The sequence below is a fragment of the Chaetodon trifascialis genome, chromosome 22, assembly GCF_039877785.1.
Source record: "Chaetodon trifascialis isolate fChaTrf1 chromosome 22, fChaTrf1.hap1, whole genome shotgun sequence".
Taxonomy (NCBI): domain Eukaryota; kingdom Metazoa; phylum Chordata; class Actinopteri; order Chaetodontiformes; family Chaetodontidae; genus Chaetodon; species Chaetodon trifascialis.
Window position 1 is genome coordinate 4798168 of NC_092077.1, and position 16220 is coordinate 4814387.

The 16220-nt window shown below is 43.7% G+C and overlaps 1 protein-coding gene across 5 annotated transcripts in view; it reads left to right on the plus strand.

The window, feature by feature from the left end:
- sbf1 (SET binding factor 1) overlaps positions 1-16220 on the plus strand; it is a 55400-nt gene continuing 39180 nt past the window's right edge. For all 5 annotated transcript variants that reach the window (XM_070991637.1, XM_070991638.1, XM_070991639.1 and 2 more), the window contains exon 1: positions 1-215. In XM_070991637.1, coding sequence (XP_070847738.1) covers positions 161-215 — 55 coding nt within the window. In that variant the 5' untranslated portion in view covers positions 1-160. The remainder of the gene's footprint in view (positions 216-16220) is intronic.

A 16220-nucleotide genomic window follows, 5' to 3' on the forward strand; every position in this document is an offset into this window, starting at 1 on the left:
GTCAGGGCAAGGCAGACTGACAGTATGGCGGCGGGGTGCAGCTGGAAGGATGCTACTGTCGCCCGTGATGTGTATATCGCCGGTAGGACGTAAATGGACTATTGACGGCAAAAAGAGAAGAGGATTTAGCGAGAAAGGCCTGTCGCCGTGAGCTCCAAAGATGGCCAGGCTCGCCGACTACTTTTTAGTGGTCGGTTACGACCTCGACAAGCGAGGTGGGTGTTTGAGCTAGCCTGCCCTGCTAGCTTGAACGGCATATTATTAGCTGTGGGAAACAGCAGGCGAGGAGGGAGGCGGGGACGGACCGGGCCGCCGCTCATCAACGGCTGAAGCTAGGCGCTCTCAGCACGCAATTAGCCGTCAACTTTGGGCCGAGGACGCGCAGGCCTCACGGGATTAGTGTACTTACATGCTAGCCTGTCAGCTGGTGTCTCCCGTTTCTGACGGGAGAACACATTTAATGCACAACCCCATTGTAGTGTTCAACGTCCAGACATGTTTTAGCTCTAGCAAAACAAACAGTGTTACTCTGTTGACAGCAAACTTTGGCTAACTTTATTTGCTAAGAGCTAACGTTAGCCGCCGGGCTAGCTCTGAGGGGGGCTGGCTGCTTGGTCGGCTGTGACCTAAGACGGATTTGTTCAGCCGTTTCACAGTTTCAGTTGCATCTTCCCCAGTTGACTCTCTTTTACAGAAATGACAAAGGGCAACTGTCGCCATTTAAATGTGGCGTTTTTGAAGCCGAACTTCAGACAGAGTCTGCTGGACAGCGAGTTGTCAGTGTTGTGGCTGCAGGGTCCTGAGCAGTTGGGACAGTCAGAGCACGAAAATCCGGCTGATTTCCGCTTGGACTTAATTTTGGGCGTTATTTAAACTGGAAATCGATGCTTCTGCTGTGTGGAGTTGCTGATTGTTTTCTTTGTCTGTGTTTTGTGTGGATTAACCCAGATGGCTTTGCCCCTCCCTGAGCCCCCTCGGACCGGAGCTCTGTTCCCTTGTGTTGTTGGGACGGGGTTTGGACCGTTATCTGAGCCCCCCTCCCTTCAGCCTGAGCCTTGGCCTAGATCTGTGTAGTATAATGGCCCGTTTAATCATGAAATATTCAACCCGCCTATCCGATGGAAGCATGCAGCTTGTATCGTGGTAGAGTCTTTTATTTAAAGTGGATTTCTGCCCATGATTTATTCAGAAGAGGCAAATTGTAACATCACAAGCCCTCTGTGGCTAAAAGCAGGCAGAGAACTGGCTTTTATTGCTGGAGCAACCCGCATCACTTTTCTGATTGCATGAACGCACTTATTGCATCTTGCATTTTTATTTTCAGAGGGAGGTGAATGCAGGATGTTAGAACGTGGACACTGCAAACGTTGCAGAAACACTCCTTCCTGTCTGAATGCAATGCAGAGCAGAGCAAGCCTGTAAAAAGCATCTGGGAACCAGACATTAAAACCACAGTGGCTTTAATGGATCAAGGCTCCCATGCCTCGTAAAGCCAAACACTTAAGGGTGATGATGATTGTCGGTGTTGCACCACTGCTGCTGCCTCACTGTTTACACCAACTTTACTCAATACTGAAGTTTCTAGGTGGAGACATACTGTTGTGCTCAACATCTCCAGTAGATGTAGTGAGGTTATCCTCAACATCTCCATCTGACAGCCATCACCAACTCCCCTACTGCAGTCAGATTAATACTGCACAGTTGTTGCTTTAAATAGTTATATTCTAGTATTAGACTATTCTGTCTGGGTCCTAAAACATCATTGCTAGGCTCCAAAAAGAGATGGATATAGTGATTTTGTGCATGTTCCTCTTGAAAACATGCCCCCCAATCAATAATCAATGTCTGCTAGAGTGTTAGAATCAGGCCTCGGGAGGTGGGGTTGCAGTTAGTCTGCCCCAGAGCCCCAGATTTCCAAATAAAGCTATAGTGCATGTGTGTGATAATTTTTCATTGCATTTTAATTTTTCCAGTGTTGGTGCTGCTCTCACTAAGTGACTGTAAAGAAAGCACTTGGCTGTGCATCAAGAATGAGCAGTGCTCGTTCATAAGAATACCAGGAATTCTGAAACACAGCAGAGTTTCCGCTCGTGTCTAAATATTTCATGCATCCTGTCTACGTGTGTGTGTGTGTGTGTGTGTGTGTGTGTGTGTGTTTTTGCGTGAGTGGTTGCTGGTTGTCAGTCAGTCGGTGGAATGTTTCGCAAGCGTGGGTCCTGACAGGTTTTCAAGCCTGACATCATCGCTGCTCGTCTGCCTCTCAGAGCTGTCAACAGAAACGTTGTGGGTGTTTACAAACAGAACATCCTGCCGGCAGAGCTGAGCAGATTTCTTTTTATGATTTTTAAATGAAGCTCTAGTTTGTGGTTCATTTTTAAATACCCAGCGACAGTCTTGCTTGTCTAACAGACACTAACCTGGGGGCAGAGCCTTGAATCTTCCATTCACCCTCTCAGTTTGTCTTTACAGTGTCAGGTTGCTCACATTGTGCTCAACCTAGATGCTAAGTTATACTATCAGTGGATCTAACGTAGAGCCAAGATGGCTGCTTGTGGGTTGGAGAGAGACCATAGTTGCCGGGGTGTGGTCCTCCTAGCAAGGGTCTCTTGAGAAACTCCACAGCATGTCACTGTGTTTTGACAGTGGTTCCTCTGCTGAGCCGAGGACCCAGCGGCTAAATGGATACGCAGTCCGAAGCCCAAACAGGAAACTGGGGAGAGGACCCGAGGGAGACTTGTGTTTAGAGCGAGAATCCAGATTGTCTCCCTGTGCGTGTTTGAAAACCAAGAAAGGGGCGTGTGTTTGTGTGCGACTGTGGGGCGGTCTCGTTCATTTTGTGAAGAGACACACATGCATGCAGACACAAAACACACACACTAACATACAGGCTCTATTGTAGCTCCATCTGTGTGCCTCTGGCGGAGCAGTTTGAGGGTGTTGGTCATCGCTACGTCGGCCCTAAACAGCATGCAGGATGGTTGTTTTTTTGCAGGCGGGGGTGACAAATCTGGCACATCAATCCTCCACTGATGCCCGGCCTCCTCTTCACACACAATTGCACACGCACACACACACACACACACACACACACACACACACACACACACACACACACACACACACACACATACACATACACACCCCTACAGCTTGCAGTCAAGCTAGAATCATTCATTACATTAGAGGCCAGCGAGGACACAGAGGTGCATGCATGGCAGACTGAGTATGCATGTGGGCTGTTTACAGATCTCAGGTTGTCTCTGTTACTGTAATACAGTGTCATGATTGTAGAATTGTGACATAGCTAACCATGCGTAATATTCAAAGGTGCTATTCTACCTCAACAAACAAAATAAGAGCCATCAAGCAGTGTGCTGTAGCTCTTGATTGGTGCGGTTCTGTAGCAGTGATTGTAGTGTCTGTTGGTTGTCAGCTCTGTTTGAAAAATGGCTTCATATTTCACTTGTTACACCACTTTCATCACCATCAAAGTTCTTGTGTTGCTGCTTGTGTTGAGACAACATTTAACATTTGGAAACGTTTCTCCAAAGCTCTTAGAAAAACATATTCGGCAAAGTAAGATATAGAAAAAAGCATTGTTAATAATATGACGATTCCAACCATCAGGAGATTTTTGCTATACAATTTGTACTATGGTAGCTCCTCCTTGAATATCTCTGGGTGTATAAGGCCGTTGTTGGCACTTTTAGAAATCAGTGAGCAGGACTACTTGATTGTAATATTGGATTTTGACATGATTTTTGCGTCAATGTCATGAAATACCTTGATTTGTCAGCTATTGAGTTTTGCTGGATTCCCCCAAAATAGATGTTCCAGGCTGGATATTTTATTACACCTTCTCCTATGATATATACATATATACATTTTTTTGCCATTCTTGATGTCATGTGTTGATGACAGTAGGGAGATGACAGGAAAGGCTGGGAGAGATAGCAAACCACATTGTGAGTCATGGTTGGCACCTTAAACCCCTTGGCCACCAAGGTGTCTTGAGGCAGGATAGTTTTGGCAAAGCTGTTGAACGCTCATGAACGAGTTGATCTAGACTGTTACTGCATTGAAGAAGGGATTTCCGTTATTGTGACAGAGTTGTGACTAATTTATGTAGTGCTCGCAGGTGCAGTCAGTACTGAGAGCATGAATGCATCTGAAGATCTACACGAGGCTACATAAAGCTCAGAGGGGAAATAGAAACTTCTCAGATTGAAAGCAAGATGATGCGAGAGAGTGAGTGGAGGAGAGAGGAGTGTGTGTGATGCTGCCAGCAGTGCCTGCCTGTGGGCAGCCACTTCCTCCTGCGTCCCAGAGCAGGGCTGCAGCCTTTCAGGCCCTCCAGAAATAGCCCTCACAATCTGCCTTTCATAGGGGGACAGAGTGACGCTGGGTCGTGGCTGTGGTGCACTGACGCTTGTGTGTCTGTGTGTTGGCGTGAGCTGCTCTCCTCAGCCATTCAGATGGCTGCCTGAATGTTTGTGGCTGTCTCTGTGTGTTTGCTGCATTACCAAGGCAACGCTTACCCCTCCTGTGGGTTTTGGTTTATGGTGAGCGCCTGTCACATATTGACCAATTCACAACTAGTCATGCGGGCTGCACCATATCATATTGTTCTCAACACTACTGGTATAATTTTTAGTTTAATAATAAAAAAGCTCGCCGTGATATTGGCAGTATTCTGACTTGTTGACGCAATGACATCATACAGTTACACACAGCAACAAGAAGCATGGCTGAAAGCGAAAGTAACTTTGCTACCAGCTCCACAGTGGAGGATTTAGTTACAAAAAGGAGAGCGACAATAGCAGTGTGGGGCTTATTCCCCACCTCAAGCAGAAGCACCTGGTAGCCGAAAAGCACAGCTAGACAGATATTGTGAGTTCTAAACCCCAACTATTTCCCAGTATTTTGTGAGACTGTCCGGAATATCATTAGTCATGGTGCTATTATTTTTGGGCTGAAGGTAGTAGACGCAGCATATCAAGCCGATAAGAAGTAGCTTTTAATTTGAGCAGTGCTGTACCAAAGCCAAGTTTCTTCATAATTGATTTCATCTTTCTAAGCCAGCATTTACACCACCGCAGGACACCAAAACTCTCCACGGACATTATGTTTAATTTTAGTGTCTGCAAATCATGAAGGCAGGTAGACCAAAAAATAAAAAATCAGAACCGTGCAGTTAAAAGAACAGGAAACATATTTCCGGCCGTTACAGACAGCTGGTGCTGTCATGGTGCTGTGGCAAGGGAGAAAGCTCCATCATATCACTGTTGTGACGTTGCCCCAGTCCATGTGTGTGTGCGCGCATGCACATACAAGCACAGTCTGTCTGCTGTGCTGAATACTTGTTATTCATGAGGAAGACGGTGGCCCCGGGGCCCCACTGCTGCCCTCATTCCCTCATTCCTACTACACAGATACAGAGGAGAATGTGTGTGTGTGTGTGTGTGTGTGTGTGTGTGTGTGTGTGTGTGTGTGTGTGTGTGTGTGTGTGTGTGTGTGTGTGTGTGTGTCTGCGTGCTGGGGCTAGGGACGCAGATAGACACACAGCGCCTGCGGACCGCTTCTCTCAGCAGACGTTTATTCTTTTGTCATATACTGTATAAGAAAAAGCTGTGTGGGGCAGCATTATGTGTGTGTGTGCGCGCGCACACGCGCTTGGTTTTATGCCCTAGATTGAAGTACAAGGTACAAGGTTCATTAATTTGTCATTCTACAAGACAGTGTTGTGTAACAAAATGCTAGTCTTAGACCCTTTTGCTTTCCTCACAAAAGAAAAATGAGATAAGCGGATGAATTAATAATAATAATTAGTAATAGTGGAGTTGAGTTTTTTGCGAGATCGTTAGTTTCAGTGTGCATGTGTAAAGATTTGTTGCAATTAAAATCACGTTTCCTGTTCTCAGGTTGGTCTTCAAAGAAAATCCTCATTAATACACACAATTTTAGGCAACTATAGGCCTTTTAAGGACTGAAAACACTCCTAATTTGGAAGTTAGTAAAGGTGAAGACAATATTTAAGTAAACATTGTCATAGTTCTGTAAGTGTGTGTGTGTGTGTGTGTGTGTGTGTGTGTGTGTGTGTGTGTGTGTGTGTGTGTGTGTGTGTGTGTGTGTGTGTGTGTGTGTGTGTGTGTGTGAGAGAGAGTCGGTGTTAGGGATGCCCTCCTCCTTGTTGCTTTGATGGTTTCCCTGGAATTCAGAGAATTTCTCTGTCCCCTCTGAGGACAAAGGCTGAGTCAGTGCTGCTCACAGTCAGTCTGTTGGTGCTTAAGGGAGCAATCATTCAAATCCCTCAGGGGTGATTCCAGCGTGTCCGGAGCAGTTTTGATTTGGAGATAGAGGGTTGTTAGGATTAGCGGAGGTGGTTGTGTGAGCCTGCTGTGGTAACTATGTCACTGTTTGTAACGCTGTCACATGTGTGCATGGAATAAACACTTGGAATATTATCATTAATATCGTTAGATGTGTTTTTAATGTAATATCCATCAACTTTCCCGATCAGATTATGCTCTCAATTGCTAGTTTCAAGTCTTCTTGTCTTCTTCTTGTTAGTTTAGTAAATCATAGGGTAAAATAGATGATAAAGCACGGTGTGCTTTTGGATGTGGCTATTTTATGATGCGTGTCCTTATGTTCTCAGTCATCCAATCAGGATAGAGGTGTATCAAAGTGTATCCTCCCCAGCTTCACAGTCTGGTCTGAATGTGGTCATTTCTAGCTCCGAAAACCCAAGATGGCGACCGCCATAATGCGAAACGTGAGGCTTCAGAACACTAGTCCACAAACCAGGGGGTGACATCATGGTGGCTTTACGCTTCGGCTAGTTTCTGTTCCACTAGCTTCTGAAGGGCAATCTTAGTCAGTGTTTCTTTCATCTGCCTCTCTGAAAAAATCTTCATGGTTTTGTGTGAGCAATGAAAAAACTGCAAGTGCAGCAGCACGGATACTTAATGTTACTGTCACCTGGCCTCATCCATATTCATTTAAAAGTCGAGAAAGGGTCATTTCCAAGGCTGCATTTGTACTGATTAGCATGGTTACAAATTTCAGTGGGATTTTGATTGAGCTTTCCTTACGTGAGTCTATTTCTCTTACTTTTGGGTGTCATTTTTCAGTAATCTTCCTTACGATGGCTAAATAAAAGCATCAGAAACACCGGGCGAGTGACTGGTGGGAGAAGATTAAGGCTCATCTTTATTAAGTTGGCCTCCAGGTCAAATCTGTTTTACAAAAAAAAAAAGAAAACCGAAAGGAAAGGAAATCTGCCTCCCAGACACCCAGTGTGCTGCCTCTAATCTTGTGTGTAGCCTGTGATTGGTTTGAATATGCAGCTCAAAGGACGGTTATTAGTCCAGACCTGGTTTGATGTCTTTATCACTGGACTGTATTTATGACATGATTTGCTGCTATTCCCTCCCCCCCACAGTGAGTTCTGTGTTGTTTAAAGGTTGCACAGATTATTGTTGAAGACCAGGGCTTTAGATGTATTTAACACTCTTGGTGTCAACTGCTAAGACAGGGAGTAATGACCAATATATTACATCATGCTGTCGGTAGGTGTCTTGTGACAAACATGCAGACGTTGTCATATAGCCGGTGTTCCATTTTAATGTTGCCACATCACCGCTATAGCCCATTTCAGACATGCACTTGGTAACGTAAATGAGGTGGCTCTATTACATGTCGGTCTGATGTCTTGACAAGTGCATGAGACAGTTTTGCATTATGTAAATGTCAAGGCTGCAAACCTTTCAGCACAGAACTGTCATTGCTAAAGTAAAGGCAGCATCAGTATCGAGGTTAAATACCTATCATGTTCTTACTTATCAACAAGGACGTAATAAAATAAAACCACCGAACGCTGTGAATGGGGCTGCTAATATCGCATGTCAGATTCGTCTCGTACATCCATTTTGTGATTAGTGATTTCGAGACATCGTACAGTGTAAAATGAAGCCAGTGTTCCCAGTATATTGCCGGCAACCACAGGTAGCACACACTTTTAGGTGTTAATTATATGCGTCACATTTGACTCTTGCTTTACAGACTCTCGTCTGGTTCCTGTTTGGTTATGAGACATGCACATGTCTGTTTCTTAACTATTGGTTGCCCAAGTAACAAGATGCAATTTCCGGGCCATATGCGTGGGTGATGAATGCTGTGGTAGGAGAAAAGGTCTCAGGGTTAATTTGCAACTGAGTACAACATGGCACTAGACTATAGCAGAAGTATTAAAGGAGGGAAGAAGAGTGTTTGGTTGAGATGATTAGAGGGATGTAATGTCTTGCTGAGTAAAGACAAAGGTCTGCATGCCAGAAGATAGGTTGTGATTGAGTGCATTAGCCCACATCCCATCATGTTTCCTGTTGCAGTATTGTAGGGCAGCACACGGAAATGTTGCTTGCATCTTGTTCTTGAGCTGCTTGCATTAAAACCGTATTTCCTGTATTTCATTGTGTCTTTGATGTATTACCAGGTTTATTAAGACAGCCATAAATATATACACAGCTGCTCTAACATACCTGGATGTACGTTACCAGGATCAAGAGTGATGACTTCAGGACATCTTAAAGCTGTTTGTGAATTGGTGAATTATCTCATTTACCCGCAAACTTTTCTCAAGTCCTTCACCATTCACCACCCTCATCACATTGCCCTCTGAAAGCTCCTTTTGAACCACAAGACTGGCCGTCATCTGTGACCGCACCATGCCAGCATGCATGCAATGTGCCTTCCTCATCATGTGATTGTCAGCCACTGATGAGTCCTCGAAGCTGCCCCTGATTTTTGCCACTCTCCTGTCACTCCTGGGTGTCACACCAGCCTCATTGTTACATATTGGGCAATGGGCGCTCTTTGCACACTGGTCATCATGCATACCTGACATCAGATGACCTGACCTGCAGTGTTTTCTTGACTTCTGCTTGACCTTTTTATTGACTTAGATGTTTTTCAGGCAATGCTGACTTTGATTGTAATCACTTTCATTGCTGTAGTCTGCTCATTATGCGACGGCTCATAATGCAACTGTGCAATAGTATAAGGCTGCTCGGATTCCCCCTCACACTGACTTTAACTTTATGAGATGATAATGTTTGGTGATCTTTCAGTTTTTGCTCTTGCTACACGCTCTTGATAACTGATCAAATCAGTGCTATCAAAACAACTTATCACCGGTCATTGTGTTGAATTTGTGTGTCTAAGTTCAACAAAATTATATTTGGCGTGAAGAAGTTTTGCAGATGCACTTGGCTCCATGTTTGCATGCAGCTGTTGTTGTGATTGCATTGAAATGAATTGATTTTGCAGTGAAATGTTGCTGTTGGTGGTGACCAGGACTTCTTTTGTCTTGTGACCTATAAAGTTCTGTGTTGGCAGGTGTTACTGCAGACACTTGTTTGGGGAGTGTGGTTAAATTTCTGTCATTATTATTATTATTGTTATTTGCCAGTTATAATTCAGAATTGCCGACAACATCTTTCCATTTTAATTCAGGTGTTTTATTGCCTGCACTTAAAAATAAATCTGACATACTATTAAGGGCCAGGATGTGAATGACTGAACAAGCCGAGGTCTGTTTGTGTTCAGTGGAAGTTGAATACTGGATATGCTTTAGTCAGGAACACAGCCCAGAGTGACTGGAAAGTAGATGGCCCATAGTGTGTGAGCCCTGGCAGGTTTCCCCCTCTCTTTTGAGTCTCAGACTGAAGCAGAGCGCTCCAGCAGTCAGCCACCTGTAGCTGGGGAGGCAAAATGAGAAGTGAGACGAAGTGAAGCTTATGTATTACTCATCAGTCTATGACATTTTGTTCTTAGCTAGATCTGAAACAACCTACTACCTAAAACCAAAATGTGTTAAGTCACTGTAGCTGCTCCTCCGTCCCTCTCTGAGGCCTTTTCCTCTCCTGGAAAGCCTTTCTGGTGGAGAGGGGAGGCATTAGTTTTGCAGGAAGGATGTGAGTTTGCTGAAGAGCCTTTGCACAAAGAAAATGTCCCGCATTGTCTCCAGGGTGACGGCGGTTGCCAGATGGAGCAGGGGTTTTTTTTTCAGCCTCTGATTTGGTTCCTAAATGGCAGCTTCACTCAGACAGTTGCTTTTAAACATGGGCCAGCTCATTTATTTATGCAAGATTACCATCTTTGCCGTCAACTGACACCAAATTCAGACAGCTGTAAATGTCAGGTGTTACTTATTGATGCGCAGATCCCCTCCGTGGCGTTCAGTGACATAAAGCTGTCCTGTGTTGCTTCTGACCCAACGAGGGGCCTCTGTAGCTGCTTTTAATCAGAGAGTGACTCACACTCCTTCATATTACTCAACAAGACTGTCCTGCCTGTGTGTGCATCAGAAAGTATGTGCCCTAGCATTCGTGTGTGTTTCACAGCAAACTGGGTGGACAGTGCAGAGAGCGCTGTCAGGGTGTGGTATATCGAATAGAATGATGTCATAGATTTGTATGTTTCTGGAGATGTTATCTTAGCACAGTGCAGATACTGTTGTAAAGTAATGCAGTGATGGCAGCTTTTACCTCACATGCACTCTGATCCCACTTAACCTGCATTGTTGTTGCTGTAAGATGGTCACGTGGCTCAACTTAAGGGATGAAACAAATGACACATGGACTGTAGTATTATTGTTGTATGTAATCAGCATGTTTTTGTTGCAGCTTTGAGTTACTAATGCAAGTTGTCACCATAAAAAGGTCACAGAGCTTGTGAATTAAAGTGAGCAGGAAAAGTGTTACGGCTGCAACACAATGCAACAGTAAGATATTAGTAATTAGTTAAACCTTGTGCAGGAGTGAGCTTGCATTAGACCAAATTCTACCTCACACACATACTGTCTGAGCACACAAAGATGCATGGAAACACACAATGCTTGGAGCTCTTTTGTCTTGCCTGCTGCAGTCACTGTGGAAACAGCCTGATGTCGTGTCACTGTGGTTTGGAAGCCTGCAAACGAGAAGCTTTGGTTTGGTTCAGCACCAAGAACATGACACACACAATGAGCTACACACTCATTTCAACTTGACTTCATCATTCAGTGATTACATGACCGGCCAGTCTCCTTCCATCACTCCGACACACACACACACACACACACACACACACACACACACACACTGAGACACACAACCACCGTGTGTGACCCACTTTTCCTCCCCTGCTCCTGCCTCTCTCTTTCCCATTTGAAGTTTTTCTTATGTAAGATTTACTGGATAGGTTACACTTGCTAAGGTTAGCTTAGCAAATGTATTAGCTTCAAGATCAGACCATGATCCTCGGTGGCACCTCAGTTGTGTTGACCGGTAGCTTTGTTTTGCTTGAATGTTGCTGGCATGAGGCTATGACTGGATCTGTGGCATTGGCCTACTGAAATACAGATTTTTCAAAATAAGGGAAAAAAACCTGCCATTTTTTGCTCGTAACTGCTAATAATTACTGATTATAGCAGCCCAAGCTCTCGGGCTTTTAACATATTTTGGTGTCTTTTTTTGCTCAAGTGATATGTAAGCAGTCTGAACCAGGAGTTGATAAGTGCTGCAATTAAAAATCTGAATTAGATCACTAAAATGATACCCATACTTTATTTTTATTTTCCATTATTAGCAGACGCAGTTATTAATGACAACCTGGCTACACTGGAAAGCTAATGTTTGCTAATCAGTGACGTTCACTAACATGTAAGCAGCAGTTGTGCTCCTTTCCAAACCCAACCTTATCATAACTAAAACATTACAAATTAGCCAATTCAGGAAACGAGCAGGGCTGTAACAATAGTTAATGAGTTAGTTTACTTAGTTTAGGATTTTATTAGTTATTAGTCCAAAGATACTTCATCATAGACCCTTTTTTTCTTTGGTAACTGCCCATGTTATAGCAGTGATAATGCTCTGAGGAAAATGATAGAGTTGTAGAAGGGAAATATATGTAATTGTTTGGAATTATTGTTAATATTTAGCAAAGAAGTGGTCTTTTTATAAACAAGATGTAGTCTCAGTTTCAGTTGCTGTTCTCTGTAAAGTTGATAAAGTCGTTGTTGAAAGAAAATGATGTCAGAGGGGCAAGATGGTAGTAGTTGGGGATATTAGATATAAGATGTGTAACAAGAAGGGAATGTATAATTAATAATGGGGTGGTAACAAAGTGGCCATTTAGTTTATATTTATTGTATTTAGAATAGATGTGAACAAAAGATTCTCTCTTTTCATTGACCCCAACAAAGGGGCTTTCAAAGCTTTCCACTTTCAAACCACTTTGAATCAACTTCAAGAGCGTTTTGAAATTGCCAGGCTGAGCTATTGTGTGAAAGAGAATGATTTCGTTTGGCAAACCAGGAAGCGTGGAGGTCTGATTTGGCTGTCAGTGGCTGAGTTCAGCCGTGGCTGAAAGGCCTGTCTGCACATTGACCGAGTCTCTTTGGTTGCTCGCCACTGTAGGAACTGAATGCACTGATCGTGACTTGCTGATTGTCTTCAAAGCTGCAGTCTCCATCATTCAACCTGTCTTTTATCAGATGCATTCAGAAGATAACGTTTTTAGTGAATCAAGTTTGACTCAAATGGCTCAGCTTTGGGCACATTACACACACAGCCATCACCGCAGAGAGCTGACATCCTCTGCAAGCTGCCATATGATCAGGCTCTCATCTCATCTTGTCTGTCACACCATGTGATGTTTTCCATTTTAACCACCGAAATAGTTTTACCAAAAGTGAGTGAGTTTCATAATCATTGGAAGCCAAAATCGTAAAATAAAATGCGATTTATCACCCAGCCCTGCTGTCACACTTCTTCCGAGTCACGCGGTGGATAAGATCACATAAACAGTACAGTGCAGTAGCTTTCTAGCACTTCGGTTTTTGTATGAGTGTCTTGTTCTTGTCTGCTCTCTCGGAGGTGTTAACTCAGGTCGGGAGTGATTTTTGGGGCTGTAGTTTGTTGTGTTTGTGGTGTGACGCGTTAATTGTTAATGCTTTTTTTGTTGTTGTGACTTTGGAGACATTGTTGGAAATGAGGGTGTGAAATTGTGAACGTAATATGCATGGTGTTTGAATGAGCTTTAATAATGAAGGAAGAGATCAGTGAGAAGTTATTTTTTATTGTTGCAGCAAGACATGCATAGACGGGCTGTCCAGGAGAAAACAGATGCATGGTGCAATGATGGAAACCCACACATAGTGTTCATTGCCATATCCTGAGTTTGAGAGATGAGGATATACAGTATACTGTCAGAGGAAATCATCTATATCAGGAGGATACAAAGGCAGTCTAGTGCCATGCAGGCACCCCCAACATGGCGGTGGGGTATATTTTTCAACAGCATAGTTGTAGAAACTGATAGACCTCCAGTCACAAACCTGCTGTATGAAACAGGTGTAGCTGAGAGCGGAATGTCACATCCTTGCAAGCCACTCCACTCGTTTCACATTCCTCTCACGCCGCAGACTGATTGGAAACTCTTCTTACATCATCAGCAGCTCCGTTATACAGTCATGCCTGCAGACTCACTAGTGCCTAAACAGCAGCACTCTTTGCAGAGCTCTAACTTAATTCACCTGTTGCTCGCACACACCCAGTGTAGACATTTGCAAAATCCACGCATTTACCCTGACTGGATGACTGTGGTTAAAATTACAATTACTTTTCATTGTGAAAGAAATTCAAATTCAACATCAGTGCGTGGTCCAAGTGAAATGAAGTGCTTGAATAAAACATCAGTAAAAATGTCAAAGCTCCTAAATGCCAACCTGCAGGAAACAAGTCATACAGTGTGATTGGGTGGGATGCATTTGTACAGTGAGCATCACTCCTTTGCAAACATCATGCTGGAGCTTTGCCAAGTTTTGAGTCAATTCAGCTGAATCTGAATCTCTGGAAAGCAGAGAGTGACATGGAGGAGACCTGTATCAAGTGAGATGCAGGCTGGATATTTTTGCTGAATCACTATGACATACAGGTATTTTTGGCATACTTCAGATTAGGGCTGGGCGATAAAACGATAACGATATGTCTCGCGATAGACACGTAATCAGTATCAATAAAAAATGCGTTCGATAAAACATTCAATAATTTTTTTTCTTCGTCGGAAGAAACCTGAAGTTGTGAAGCGAGGTTGGTTGCATGAACAAAGGCACTCGCTCTCAGGTAACTGAGCAACGTAGGGAGTAATCCCTGATCACTGACACGCTAACACACCAATCATGTAACAGTATCAAGTTCGGTTGCGCCATCTCGTTGTCTCGTGTTTGATTCTTTGTGAGGAGTGAGACGAGAAATAGAAAGTGAGCTCTGCAGCGAGCAAAGAAATTGTCGTTAGAACAGGGAAAGTCAGCTCGCCAGTGTGGAGTTTTTTGGATTTTATGTCGGACCATAGTCAGACCAATGTGGTCTGTAACTTATGCAAGACTGTCGTCCCCACCAAGACCGGTAACACCACAAACTTGTTTAACCACCTTAGCCGCGCTCACCCTTTGGAGCGCAGCCGTATTCGCCAATGTCCAACAACATCTGCAACCGCAGCACCACCACACAAGCAGCAGACCACCATGCAGAGGTATCTGCTTCAGTGCCTGATGACAAATCATCTAAAAGGCACGAAGACATAACGGAGGCAGCGGCGTATCATATAGCTAAAGACATGCTTCACTGAGCACTGAGGAGAAGCCAGGTTATAAACATCTCTTACACATGCTTTTTTTTTTTTTAACACACTTTCAATAAAAATATAATTGAATAGTTCATGTATGTTTAGAGTAAGAAGAGTGACTAAAGTTGTTCATATGTCTAGGCTGGTTTTATAGTTCAGTCAGTGTTACTGTGCTGTCTATCATGTTTGCTTGTTTGTATGTTACAGATGTCAAGTCTTCCTCAGTGTCTATGTTTACAAAACACTGCCCATATCTGAAAACATTTTATTCAGCAGAAGGTGAATCAGCTTGTGAACTTTCTGCACTAAACCTGCAGAGAAAAAGTTCTCAGGTTTCTCTCTGTTTACATTTTTACACTTTTTTTTTACATTTATTATTTGAGTGTTTTCCATGGTTGTGTTGACATTTCCTTTCCTTTCTGCCTTGATAGCTGAGGGGATTATAATCAGAAGAAGGTTCAATTTAAAATAAAAATGTTTAAATTGAATGTATTTTTCTCCTGGTCCTTATTTTAAATAGGTCATAAAAAATATCAATAATTATCGATATCGACCGATATAAAACACATATTGTGATACAGTTTTCAGCCATATCGCCCAGCCCTACTTCAGATGTTGCTTTTGTTTGTGCATGCTACGGCCAATCAGTAAGTCCTGCTAGTATAGTAGGCGGTTTCAAATACAGCCTGACTTTGCAAATTGTTGCCTGGTATTGCAGGAACAGTATAGTTAGGCAGTCCACATCCAACCTATCAGACTCTTAGGAAAGCTAATATGGCTGCATGGTGGCGCAGCAGGTAGTGCGCGTGCCTCACAGCAAGAAGGTCCCGGGTCGGGCCTTTCTGTGTGAAGTTTGCATGTTCTTCCCGTGCATGCGTGGGTTCTCTCCGGGTACTCTGGCTTCCTCCCACAGACCAAAAACATGCTCGTTAGGTTGATTGGTGACTCTAAATTGCCCCTAGGTGTGAGTTTGAGTGTGAATGGTTGTGTGTATGTGCCCTGCGATCGGCTGGCGACTGGTCCAGGGTGTACCCCGCCTCTCGCCTGATGACAGCCGAGATAGGCTCCGGCCCCCCCGCGACCCCGAAAGGGATAAGCGGCATAGAAAATGGATGGATGGATGGATGGATGGAAAGCTAATATCTGACTTCATATAACACAGAATGCAATAACCAACGAATCTCATTTTGTGTTGGAACATTATCATTATGTGAAACAGTATCGTCCACTTCACACACCGAACCTGTGACTTTATTTCTGAGCACAGTGCTGAGAAATTGTGCAAGTCCGCAGGTGTGTGTATTGCACAGTACCACGGCTCTTTCACAGTGATGTTGCAGAATCGTTTGCACACAATTCGTAGTATTTGTTTCAACATTTTGATCACCATCATTAGTTGTGGTTCCACTCAGAGCAATCTTTGTCTTTCAGCCAGTACTGACATGGGTGTGCTTCTCAAAAATTCAGTGTCATACTCCTGGAAGCTTGCAGGTTTTCTCATGAATAATTAGCTTTCATTCAACATCAGATTCTTTCCCTTTCTTTTCAGTGCA